Source organism: Oncorhynchus nerka, linkage group LG2, assembly GCF_034236695.1.
Source record: "Oncorhynchus nerka isolate Pitt River linkage group LG2, Oner_Uvic_2.0, whole genome shotgun sequence".
Lineage (NCBI taxonomy): Eukaryota > Metazoa > Chordata > Actinopteri > Salmoniformes > Salmonidae > Oncorhynchus > Oncorhynchus nerka.
Genome location: NC_088397.1, coordinates 33,535,567 through 33,548,955, shown reverse-complemented (window position 1 = coordinate 33,548,955; position 13,389 = coordinate 33,535,567). Strand labels below are relative to the sequence as shown.

Sequence of the window (13,389 nt, the reverse complement as noted above, 5' to 3'; positions counted from 1 at the left end):
CTATACATTCATGTACATACTACCTCAATTGGCCCGACCAACCAGTGCTCCCGCACATTGGCTAACCGGGCTAACTGCATTGTGTCCCGCCACCCACCACTTGCCAGACCCTCCTTTACGTTAGTGCTACTCTCTGTTCATCATATATGCATAGCCACTTTAACCATACCTACATGTACACACTACCTCAATCAGCCCGACTCACCGGTGTTTGTATGTTGCCTCGCTACTTTTATAGCCTTGCTACTGTAAATAGCCCCGCTGCTGTTATTTTTCACTGTGTTTTTACTGTTGTTTTTTATTTCTTTACTTACTTATTCACCTAATACCTTTTTTGCACTATTGGTTAGAGCCTGTAAGTAAGCATTTCACTGTAAGGTCTGCACCTGTTGTATTCAGCGCACGTCACAAATAAATTGAAGTTCCTTGAAAACAATAGCACTGCACCCGTTTTCTTTTGAAAATGTAATATCACTCTCATGTATTGTATACTACTATACTTAAAATAGCTAAAGAATGGTACTACTAACAAAGGATACATGGAACGATACATTTATGACTACCTGTCAGTCCATGAATCTACCTGCTATTATCGTGATCTCACAGTTAGCAAACAAAGTTGCCCTAAATAGAGCAACTCAAAGATCATTTATTTACATTTTATTTTACTAGGCAAGTCAGTTATGTACAAATTCTTCTGGTTACTAGTCCAACGCTCTAACTACTAGGCTACCTACCACCCCAATGATCTCAGAGAATAAGGTACTATTTCCATCTAAGTTCAGCGTACACCTCATAGATTGCAGAGTATCAAGTTCTACCAAGAGCTTCATTTCCCAAGCGGAAAGAGAACTTGAACTAGTGTTTGGAGATTATAGGAGCCTCTTAGAGTCAAACTTTTGAGGGATCCAGCAGAGAGGCCTGCTGCTCTGTGACCCTGCATGGCCACAGACCTCTAAATCCACTAATCTGACAGAGTACTAAAAGATGTCTTATCAACAAAATGTCCACAGATCAGGAAGCACTGACCTCTGACGTCTAACACTAACAGCCCTAATATGAGAGAGCAAATGTAAGCTGCATATGGAAGCCATACACACACACACACACACACACACACACACACACACACACACACACACGTGAAAACTCACACGAGTGTGTATGACTGTATGACTTTGCACTTGTTATTCTGTGTGTGTGTGTGTGTGTGTGTGTGTGTGTGTGTGTGTGTGTGTGTGTGTGTGTGTGTGTGTGTGTGTGTGTGTGTGTGAGAGTCTTGAAAACTCACATTGATACACAGACGCATACACACACAGAGACTAACATCTGAAAAGTCATACACACACATACACACATACACACACACATTGTCCATCCATCTGTCCAACTATCTGTCAGTTTCCCAACTATCTCCCCCACACCCCCGCCCCACATACACAGTGGCGCAGCGGTCTAAGGTACTGCATCTCAGTGCTAGGGGTGTCACTACAGACACCCTGGTTCGAATCCAGGCTGTATCACAACAGGCTGTAATTGGGAGTTCCATAGGGCGGAACACAATTGGCCCAGCATCGTAGGTGGTCATTGTAAATAAAAATGTGTTCTTAACTGACTTGCCTAGTTAAATAAAACATCATAATAATATACCATAATTTCTCCCTCTCCTCATTTCACAGCATTTCCTCAACCATCAGTCAGCCTTCCTGTCTTTTTTTTAATTGAGGCGGTGGCTCCTTCAATTACAATGGCCTGTAATCCTAGACTGATGTGAGGATGGATTAACGGGATTAGGAGATAATCTGGTTGACCCCTCGACCCTAACCCAGTATGAGGGAGCGAGAAAGGGAAAATGGGGTTTACAATGAGAGACCCAACGAAAGCCGACGGGGGCTTTGACCAGAATGTCTCCGCTGAGCCGACTCTATGGCTCTTCGCGCCTCCCTGTGTCACCGGGGATTAATTCCTGTGAGGTTACCGTGGAAACCTAGAATTGGATGCAGGAAGGTTGCAACTCATGTAGTCAACATCTGCCGATTTACAGTACATATACTAGGGCCTGGTACTTTACAGTAACTGTACAGCATCAGCCTAGCTACAGAGCATCTGTCTAATGGGGACATATGTGACTGTCCGGGATTTGGGGTTGTTAGCCCGTTGAGCTAAAGTCTAAAAAATAAACTCAGGGAACAGTGAGCATATACTGTATGTCTAATTTTAGATTAGGCAATTGCCATCTTCAAGTTTCTCTTTGATGTATTTCACATAAGCATCTGAACAGGGTTGTTTGTTGTCCGCAGTAAAGTGTTTATTTCTGACGCTATATCGTTACATCTGTTGAGAATGGACAACAATATAAGTTGTGCACGGCAAGGTTAAGGTAACAGGTTGAATGCGCGAGTCAATGGTTCAGTGTCTGCGTTGCAAGACCATTCTTGCAACAACTATTCGACAACTATATCATATACCGTAAAGGGACAGTGTTAAGGTCCGTAATCGACAAATGATAACAAAACGTCAGCCTTCGTATTGCAGCCAATGGATCTGCTACAGACATCCTCTCTTCCAAATCAGCCAATTAGCTCCTTACAATGGTACAAATTGCTGGGGGCCCGAGAATCACACATGCCGTCTCAGACATTAAAAGGGAAGGGAAAGAGGCTAGTACTGTATACTATTGAACACAAGACGAATTACAAGGCCTAGAGGAACCACAGCAAGGTCAAATTAGTAGTATGTGTGGTTGACTGGGGAACGTTTTCTTAGAGACAACAGTTTACTCAGCCATTCCTGAAAAGAAATGGAAACATCTGGTGTGTGTACGAGAGTGTGAGTGTGAGTGTGTGCGTGTTTGTGTGTGTGTGTGTGTTCTTATTTTTGTCTGACAGTTTATGAGTGCGTTTGAGTGTGTGTGTGTGTGTGTGTTTTATGTGTTTGCATGCACACGTGTCTGCGTCTGTCTGTGTGTGTACTGTATGTGTTTATTAGTGAGAGCCTCAGGGATTCCTTCAAATCCTGCCCACATTGCTTGCCGACTTAGTACTGTGCTGTGGCTCCTTTTTCGGATCCTCACCAAACATTACAGATTAGAAATGTAGCGATGAGATCAACACCTACATTCTTGCACTGATGTTCAGGCATTCATTAAGAAATAAAAGCAACTTTCATGAAAATAAGAACAGATAATCATGAATGAATTGGGCATTGGAGTTTTTCACATGTATAAGGACACAGGCTTTCTCTAAAGTACTTGCCATCTTAATTGGTATGGTACGCACGAACAGCACCTTTCTCTCTGTTATGCAATTATTATCAACCTTTTTAATTGTCTGCAAATAAATATGCTAAAAGTTCACTTTTTATCCCACTTTGAGAAGTTACTGCAACATTAACCCACCGAAATGTTGAACGTTCACATGGATAAATCTATTGTTTGTGTTACACAGTCTAATATAATATCACATGTGCCACTTTGCAGATGCTTTAAGCCCAAGCAATTTACAGTACAGTGAGTTTATATATTTGTAGTGGTTTTATGTCATTCTTGCCGGAATTGAACGCTCATTGGCATTGTTAGTGCTACGCACTTGGAAATTGAGCCACACAGGACCCTCATACATAACTGGAAATAGAACATCTCCTTGTGGTTTAAACAGTCAGTCTAACAATCGGCTCAATCTCAGTAAGTAACATGATGAGTGGACACTCCCCAAGACCCCATGTCAGCACAGATAGAGCACAAACATCCCCGGCCCTATCCTTATCCAGCCTCACATATCATGAATGACCTGTCTCCAACCTCTCTCCTCCACTTCCTCTTGTCTTCTCAGTCATCCCAGTAGATCGATATTGAAGCTGGGGAGGCACGGCTTCCCATGGTTTGCTAATAACATGTCGATGGCCCTCAAACTGAGCTCCACTTGGATGGCAGCCTGGAGGCACACACAGATCCTTATCGTACCTACAGCAGATGGGACCGGGAATCGGGAGTGGATCCGTGGACCGTCGCCTCTCGCTGACGTCAACATTCTGGGAAATCAGTGAAAGGAATGTCCTTCCCAACATGGCTAACGGGGATGTCTTGTTCATCGAGTCCCTCCCTCACTTTTGGTCCTTCAAAAAGTTAGGTGCATGACGCTTCTGCTAGCTGACACTGTCAGTACTGGGGTTGAGTCAAAGGACTGGGTGTCAAGACTTCTGCCGAAGTTGGTGTCTCTCCTTGTTCGGGCGGTGTTCGGCGGTCGTCGTCACCGGCTTTCTAGCTGCCACCGATCTACGTTTCTTTTCCCATTTGTTTTGTCTTGATTTTACACACCTGGTTCCCATTACGTTATAATTTATTCCCTATTTAACCCTTTAGTTCCCACATGGTTTTGTGCGTGTTTGTTCTTTGTTTAGTGTTCAAGAGCTGGTGTGTTTTCCCTGCGTGGAAATTCCGTTGTTTCTTTTCAAACAAAGTATGTCTTCTTACTCAGTTCTGTGTCCTGCGCCTGACTCTGTCCTAACCGCTGCACAATGACACATGACACTGGGCTGCGTGTGTAAAACGAATAACCTTTGTGTTTAGTCATTCCTGCATGCCAGAGGTTGCATAGGAAACAGGTGTTGGAAGTATAAAAGAAGCCTTTTAGCTGAAGTTTGTTTATAGGGATCATTCTCATTAACATCCATTTTGCAATAGAGACCCGTCTCAGTTGATCCTTTAAAGCTCCCCACTGGACGCACACTGGTTGAATCCATGTTGTTCCCAAGTTATTTCAATTACATTACATTGAACCAAAGTGAAATAGATGTTGAAATGATGTCTGTGCCCAGTAGGTCACTACTGATGCAAATCATTTCTCAATAAATATTGGTAAATCAAGGAAAATGGAGAACAACACTAGGGTGGAATAGTACATAAGGGCTATGGTGTGGGATCTACTCATCTGTTCAAGCCTTTGCTTAGCGGGAAAGTCAAATATTATTTTACAGATTTTTCACAGTATTGAACAGAATAAAGCCAAGTCAGGAGGGCATACACTGTTGAACTCTGCTTTTGACCTGACAGTTTGACACAGAGTCACTGTTATTTTGCCACAGAACACAAGAAGGAAAGACAATTCTGTTGAATCTCAGCTTCCTCCTGATGTATGATGACTCATAACGGTTTAGCTAGATCAGTATGGGTTACTTTTACCCGATGTCATGCAGAACATGCCGAACTGAATATTGGGAGCAATTAAGTGACATTTATCTTGTGTATACAGGCTAAGGCGAGGATGTTCCCTTCCTAGGGATTTTCATTTCATTCCTAGGAGGTGGTGTGTTTGAATTAGATGAAGAGGGTAGATGAATTTGGTAAGAATGAGTTACTTTATGACATTACAGTCAACAGAAATCAATTGTGAAGTGAAATTAAATGTATCTAGCTATATTCTGTGTGAGTATGTGACTGTGTTATGAATCTTGGTTTGAGTCAAATCCACTGTTGTCAGAATGTGAATCTTTCATTTTCACACTTAATTTTAAAATGAACACTACAATCAAGTAGTGATGGGAAACCAAGGCTTTCAAAACCCTTTGGGGCTTATACCAAATTGTCCCGAAAAATTGTTAATTACTAAGAGCTTTTGACACAGCCCACATTAGTGACATCTGCTGATCAGGAAAATATTTCAACATGTATGATGTTTATATAGACTTGTTTCCCATTGTGTTACATATCTATATCTCCAAAATGCTTTACTTTATCCTAATTCTATATTGTATATGTAGGGCAGACAATTGACTACTTCCATTCCACATTATAGCAATATCTGACGCCCTGACCATAGTGTTGCTTTGTATGTTTATATGTTTTGTTTGGTCAGGTTGTGATCTGAGTGGGCATTCGATGTTGGATGTCTAGTTTGTCTGTTTGGCCTGATATGGTTCTCAGTCAGAGGCAGGTGCTAGTCGTTGTCTCTGATTGGGAACCATATTTAGGTACCTATGTTAGTTGCTTGTGTCAGCACAGTTCTCAGTGTAGCTTCACGGTCGTTATTCGTTTATTGTTTTGTATAGTTTGTTCAGTGTATTTCGTGTTTTTCCGTCTTTCATTAAAATAATGTATTCTAACCACGCTGCGCTTTGGTCTACTCCATACGACGATCGTGACAATATCAGAGTTTGCAATATTGAGTTCCATGAACTTATGTGCCCCCCCCCTCCAGGCATGCATTATTCTGCACTGTTTGAGTTAAGGGGGTGTGTCACAATATCTATCAATTTAACCACTTTTGCAGTAAAATATTTGTATACAACGATCCATTTCATATATGGGAGACCTTAGACATATGTTACAACATGGTTGTGCTTAGTTATACCTTGGGTAGGGGAATCTCAAAAACTAAAGCTCTTTTTGAGGTTTGGCCACTAGCCTATGTTTGTGGACCCCAGGAATTGTAGCTGCTGAAAAAACATTGTTGATTCTAAGAATGCCTTGAAGGCACACACACTCACGCAATGTGGAGATAAATACCACAGATTTTCTAACATCACGAGGCCCAATATCGCGAGACTTTCTTGAATGCTTGCAAAGCAGACTCGGCAGACTAGACCTTGGGTTTGGGGTTTGAAATGTCAATGAGAGAAGTGAAACTTAAGTCCTTAAAACTGTTCATTTTCTCCAAATCTAAAGGCACAACCTAGATTCGAGCCAATGTCTTAAGTAGCAGGACATGTTATTACTCCAACCTCGTGAAAGTGACAAACTGACACGTTTTCATTTTCGTCAAAAAAACAACAACTTTATATCGAAAGAGCACCTTTGATTTGACGGCTTGCACATGTGCAGTTCGGTGTGAGACGGCCGTTTGACCCAATGACGTGTTTCTACACCTGAGCTCAGCTAGCCAACGTCAGTATGACAATTGCGTACAAGCATGATCAGGGATTTCTATTAGAGAAGTAGTTTCAACATATTTTCATACTAAACCATCTTTGTAAATACTGTTCTTTACTCTTGCAGTTCATGACACAGTGTGTACACTGCTCTTTTCCTTTAGGCCACACCTGAAATTTATAAACTCAATGGCACTGCTGAAGTGGGCCACATGACACAGGGAGCAATAGGGAACAGCTGTTGTGATGTGTTACCACAGAGGAGCTGGTCTCTGACTCCGGGCGGACATTGTAACAGCAGTCTTCATGCATCGCTTGTGCAGTTGACCGGTGCCACTATACAGTATGTCATCGTCACCAAATGTTCTTTTGTTATTCACGATTCGCGACAGGGTGTTATACCAGTGTGTCATACATTTTCTGGCACCACACACACATGCATGCAAATGAACACACACAAACACAAATATGCACACACACACGTGTAACACACAGTTTCAACCTACACAAGCCTCCATTTACACACACACACACACACACACGTGCGCAAACACGCGCAGACACACACAAAAACACACACACACACACACACACTGTAGCCGACAAATTCCAGTCAATAACCACTGGCCAGGGGAATAAAGAGATGGAGCTAGTGAACAAGAAAGTGTAGAAAGGAAGGGAGTACCACACATGCGCACACACACACACACTCTCTGACGTACACACAATGCTATTGATTACAGACTATCACAAAATGGGTTGCCGGGGCAACAACCGAGTTTCTGGGGGGACACTGTTGATGAGCCAGTAAACAGATCCCTTGTGATGATTGTGGCTGTGGAGATCTGGTTACCAAACTATCGGCTTCCAGTCTCTCTAGAAAACATCAAGGCACTGCTTCGACTTCTTCCTAGGCAGATCCCCATGAGGGGAAACAACCCAGCGTGTGTGTTTGGTCACCAGAACACACTGTCTGGTTTCCCAAATGGCACCCTTTATAGTGCACTACTTTTGACCAGAGACCATAGGGCCCTGGGCGAAAGTAGTGCACTAAATAGGGAAAATGGTGCCATTTAGAACACACAATTGAGCGGCATCTAATTGGAAACAAACAGGAGGGGCATCCCAACGGTAGTGTGGGCTTAAAGAACTAGAAGTCAGGTAAATATAGGAGAGATTTATTTTCCTAAAGCTTGAAGCCCTGGTGGATTATATCTTTGAGGATGTGTCAGGGATACTGCATTTTAGACTTGATTTGGCTTGTTCCCTTCAGCTCCCAGTGGAGCAAAGGGCCTCAACTGTGCATCTCCAGCGAACTCTGTTCTGGGTGGTTTTCTTGACCACATTCTGGGTGTTTTGTAGGGCACATGCGTACTGTCTGATTGACATCCCCTCTGTCGTCATCGCATAGACTGAAACAAGGGTGATAATGTCATTGCACAGCTTAACTTATGGATATATTTGATCCAATCATCACTAAGCCATCTGCTTGTATGAAGAGTAGTGATCAGATCTACTTTTTGCATATGCAGCCTTTGGCTGACACAACATGCTTGTGCCAGTGTGTGCCATCTGAATTACTTTGCTCTGGCAGTGTGTTGGGAACATCGGGTTGTTCTCTTAAGCTACTGGATTGATTAGACATAAACCAGAATGGCTTAGGTGTTTTGACTAGTGATGCTGCAAGGGTGTGATGTTGAATGAGCGGTGCTACTGCAGTGTCACGGGCCAGCCATACTGTAGTGGGTGGAGCTGTCTATGGTGCTGAAATGGATGCTCTTCAGTCACACCCATGTCCCTGATAGTGGCACAAGGTGTTAGAGGAGCCCGTTTTTATATAACCACCCCGCCTCACCACCCCCACCACCAGACAGGCCCCAGTTCTCCATATTCTATTACAGTATGATAAAGTACTTCTAAAAGAAAATGGCACAAGGCACAACATAAAGCTAGCATGACAATGTTTCTATTCCTGCTCAACTTGTGCTACATTTCCTTGAAAGCATGTTCCAACCCAGGCATTTAGAGAGACAACATAAACATAAAAATGGCCTCTTTCCCACAGTGCAAAGACAATAAAATGTTTTCACGGTGCGATCCTGGTGCATAAATGTCAATGGAGTTAATGGACGTCACGGCTATTCCTTTGAGACAAGAAGCTGAATGCCTGCGTTTTGTGTCTCTTTTCTACCTTCTATTGTTAGAGGGCAGAGATATGTTTTATATTCTTCTGGGCTGAATGGCTTTGAACTTTAAGAGCTCAGTGGGCAAAAGGAGCAACACAATTACCAACCTTTTAAAGAGTGATTTAGCCTTAGACACCATGACAGTGGCAGCAGTTAAGTCGCATATGCCTCTCATTTTTGAAGCAGAAACCTCAACCACTTGTTCTGAGGAGAATGGCGAAGTATGTCAAATGCATTGATATTGTTATTGTCACACATCTCAAAGAGCATCTTGATGCCGCCTATATATGCTGAGGAATCTGCTGACTTACATGATGTCACTTTCACACCTTTCCTCAGCTACATTTGTGTTCATATTACCGTTGGATGTGTCTTGGGTTGTTAGCATGCACTGCCAGATGAAAGAACTCCAATAGACTGGTGTAGAATACATAAATGAATTGATCATGACTACCTGTGTGTGTGGGAGAGAGAGTGTAGGAGGGGGCATGAGACGTGTGGGGTCACTATCCTATGAATTTCAGACTCCAATGTCAATCATAACCACATACACAGTTAATTCGTCAAATTTAGTGGCAACTGTGAAGATTATGGAAGAGGAATAATGGTCTGGGGCTGTTTTTCATGGTTCGGGCTAGGTCCCTTAGTTCGAAAGAAGGGAAACTACAGCATACAATGACATTTTAGATGATTCTGTGCTTCCAACTTTGTGGCAACAGTTTGGGGAAGGCCCTTTCCTGTTTCAGCATGACAATGCCCCATGCACAAAATGAGGTACATACAGAAATGGTTTGTCAAGATCGGTGTGGAAGAACTTGACTGGCCTGTGCAGAGCCCTGACCTCAACCCCATTCAACACCTTTGTGATGAATTGGACGCCGATTGCGAGCCAGGCCTAATCACCCAACAACAGTGCCCGACCTCACTAATGCTCTTGTGGCTGAATGTGCCTGCAGCAATGTTCTAACATGTTCCAACATCTAGGAAAGCCTTATAAAAAGAGTGGAGGCTGTTATAACAGCAAAGGGGGACCAACTCTATATTAATGCTCATTATTTTGGAATGAGATACCGCAAGTGAGTTACTAGGTGTGTGCCAAAAAACAAAATGCAAAAAAAAAGAAAAAGCTTTTTTTCAAGCTGAATGTGCATATCATTCGTACAAACATACAGCCAGCCATTCGCTGTTCTCGTGTGTGTGCGCGCGTGCCTGATAGATAGATAGAGAGAGAGAGAGAGAGAGAGAGAGGATAGGGAGAAGAGACCTGCAGTCGGGACAGTGCTCTCCACAACCCGTCAAAAAATGAAACGGTTCATGTCACACGGATTTATTCAATAACATGTGACACTGCAAGTTGCACAGTCCATCATCCATCATCCGTTATTTTGACATTTAAAACATAGCTCCCTAACAAATGATTGAACAATAATTTAAACAATATATATTTTTTATAAACCATAGTGAAACAATTATTGGAGTCATCTGGACCTTTAAACGAAAGTTACTTCCTTTTTTTTCTCGAGGGGTATAGTGAGTGGTGCTGTATAAATGCGGACAGTTGAGTCAGGCAACGAAGGAGTAAAAAGTAAGCGCGAGCTAGGGAGCGAGCGAGCGCGCGCGTCATAGAGGGAGCGAGAGAACGCCAGCGGACCTCAAGACGGAGGGCGAACGGAGTGTCACCGTCCCTGCTATAATAAGAGCTACTCAAAACCTCCACTAACAGCGAAGGCTGGAAGCAGTCCGTCAGCCAGACCTGCTCAAAATGATTCTCCAACTCCTATGGTTTCTTGTCTGCGGCAGTCAAGGTAGGGAGAAATTGTTTCTTGGCGTTGTGGACTTCGTGGATAAGTTGCTGTATTCGCACACACTTGTCCATATCCCTATCTGCGGGGACAGTTATATTAGGGAGATGTGGGAGAAGGACCGCAGAGAGCGAGCAAGAGAGAGAGAGGGGCGGATTGTTTGACCGCTGGTGTTTTGTAGTTTTAGCACGTCTTCCAAAGATTGGAATGCTTGCTTTTTGAGAAGGGGATTATCAAGACCCCTTTGACTTCACTGAACTGTTCTGGTATTTTTTATTCAGACATTGAATGTGACATCCATCAATTGGTAGAGTAGCTATATCTGGTAAAAAAATATATATATATATATATATATATATATATATATATATATATATATATATATATATATTAATCAATAGGAGATAAATATTTGTGGATATATGCATGTGGCTGTGGAACGACATCAATAGGATGTGCTTTGTTTCGTTTTTTTGTTCAAGGAGAATAACAAATCGCGAAAAGCAGTGGTATGATATGGGTGATTGTCTAGGGATAACAGAAGGCGTCCGTGGCATGCAGTTGGCAATGCGCTGATTATTTGGCCATATTTTGTTAACACACGGCACATCATATCACAACAACCTCCGGGACAGTTATTTAAATTCAAACTGTTTATTCTTTGATTGATGAATAACTAAGCTTTTGTGGAACAATTCAAAGGCATCATTATCCTCAAGTTTTTAGCATTTAAAATGCGTTCATTTATATCCTAAGCTTTCGAATGGGTGAAGGAGACTTGGCGCAGAATTTTATTCTTCACAGTGACAAGAGTATCGATGATTTAACAAGAACTGAGTAGGTATAGACTAAAACTGTAGATGGGTTAATTTTGGGTGAAAATGTCATCCCAGAATTGGGCGCGTGAACATATATGAATGGCGAGAAGGATTGCTCACCCATGAGATGACACATCAAGGGACACATATTAAACCCGGTTACATTATCATGCTTGGCTTTTTAGTGTCCTAAGGTACCTCCGAAGTTAGCATTCAATTGCGGGCAGTCAAGCATTTACGTTTGGCCACATTCGTTTTCTTACTGGAACGGCAGGTGGGGGTAGAGCGCTGCAAATTAATATTCAGTCAGAGGATAGGCAATATATGATTGTAAAATTAGGCTAGTGGCCAATCCGAAAAGAAGGGCATTCGTTTTTTGAGATGCATCTGTTTTTTTTCTTCATATCTCTAATGTCTCCCATTTATGAAATGTATGGTTGTGAAAAAAAATATTTTACTTGCAAAAGTGGATATATTTATAGATATTGTGACACTCCCCCTAAACTCAAAATGTAACCCAATATTGCAAGCTCTGATATTCTACAAAATGTGGGATACAAGTAGTCAGTTGTACGCCCTACATACACAAACAAAAAACATCAGGATATCTTAAAGCATATAGGAAACATAGACCTGGAAACATAGATACAATAGGCAGAAATATTAACTATGAATATGATGATGGTGAGGTTTACTTTTTGGTTACTGCACAGCTGATTACTGGACAACTTTCCACGTCAAATGTGCTCCCTTTCAGTGCTGCATGGTCCTGCCTGGCAAAAATACATAGACCTACAGTTCCATGTGTTTTGATGTTGTGGCTATTGTAAATCAGCTCTAACGAAAACAAGTGGGCTCAGACATCAATTACATTTTTTTTGGGGGGGGGTCCAAGGTTCCTTGACAGGTTATGTATCTCTAGCCTCTACTCGTGCAATTTAGTCAGGGGGCCACCACAGATTATCTTTGGGGCCACCCTGGATTTAGCCTCAAATCCAGTATGGTGTCCAAAATCCAATATAGCTACCATGTTTTTGTTTAAATAGTTTTTTTTCCTGAACTAAATATGGCCAACATAATTACACTCAGACACCGTTTCCTGGATAGAAATTGCCCTAGTTTATTTTGTATTGTGTTATTCTGTCTTAATTTAAAATTGTTTCATGTGGCTCTTGGTTTAACTAGGACTGTGCGTGGCACTGCCATGCCTCGTGTTTGAATAGCTGAAGCCAACTAGCATTTCAATGTGTGTAACCATCCTGTATGGGGAGGATGCAATCCCATAGAGTGGCAAGCTCATAAGGCAGGTTTTCATCACATTGAACCAACACACTGTTCCAATGTCAATGCCACCCGGAATCTCCCAGAACTGTCCTCGATAGGCCCACTCCACCATCAGTTCCCCCTCTGGCAGTTAATAAAGACAGACACCATGGAACTGGACTGCCACATACAGTCAGTATGCCGTTCAACAGCCAAAATGCCATCTGGAAAGTGCTGCCGTGCATTGCCCTCGTATGCACCTATTTTTGCTACCACCAGCGGCTCGCCAGCCCATGTGACACCTGAACTGGATTTGCATGTGAAGAATGAGCATTGGTCTGAAACTGTTCAGTCATTCCCATAAGGACATAATGCCATCTATGGCAAACTAGAGGTCCCTTTAGGATGGTCAAACTTAAACAAAAATGCTGTACCTGATTGTGTACGTTGATTGGC

At 42.4% G+C, this 13,389-nt stretch overlaps 1 protein-coding gene across 2 annotated transcripts in view; it reads left to right on the top strand.

Annotated features, from left to right (window-relative positions):
- The first annotated feature begins 10,640 nt into the window (after positions 1-10,640).
- The window catches only part of LOC115134555 (neural cell adhesion molecule 2), a 408,204-nt gene continuing 405,455 nt past the window's right edge, over positions 10,641-13,389 (top strand). For both annotated transcript variants that reach the window (XM_029668680.2, XM_029668660.2), the window contains exon 1: positions 10,641-10,855. In XM_029668680.2, the coding sequence (XP_029524540.1) occupies positions 10,813-10,855 (43 nt within the window). In that variant the 5' untranslated portion in view covers positions 10,641-10,812. The remainder of the gene's footprint in view (positions 10,856-13,389) is intronic.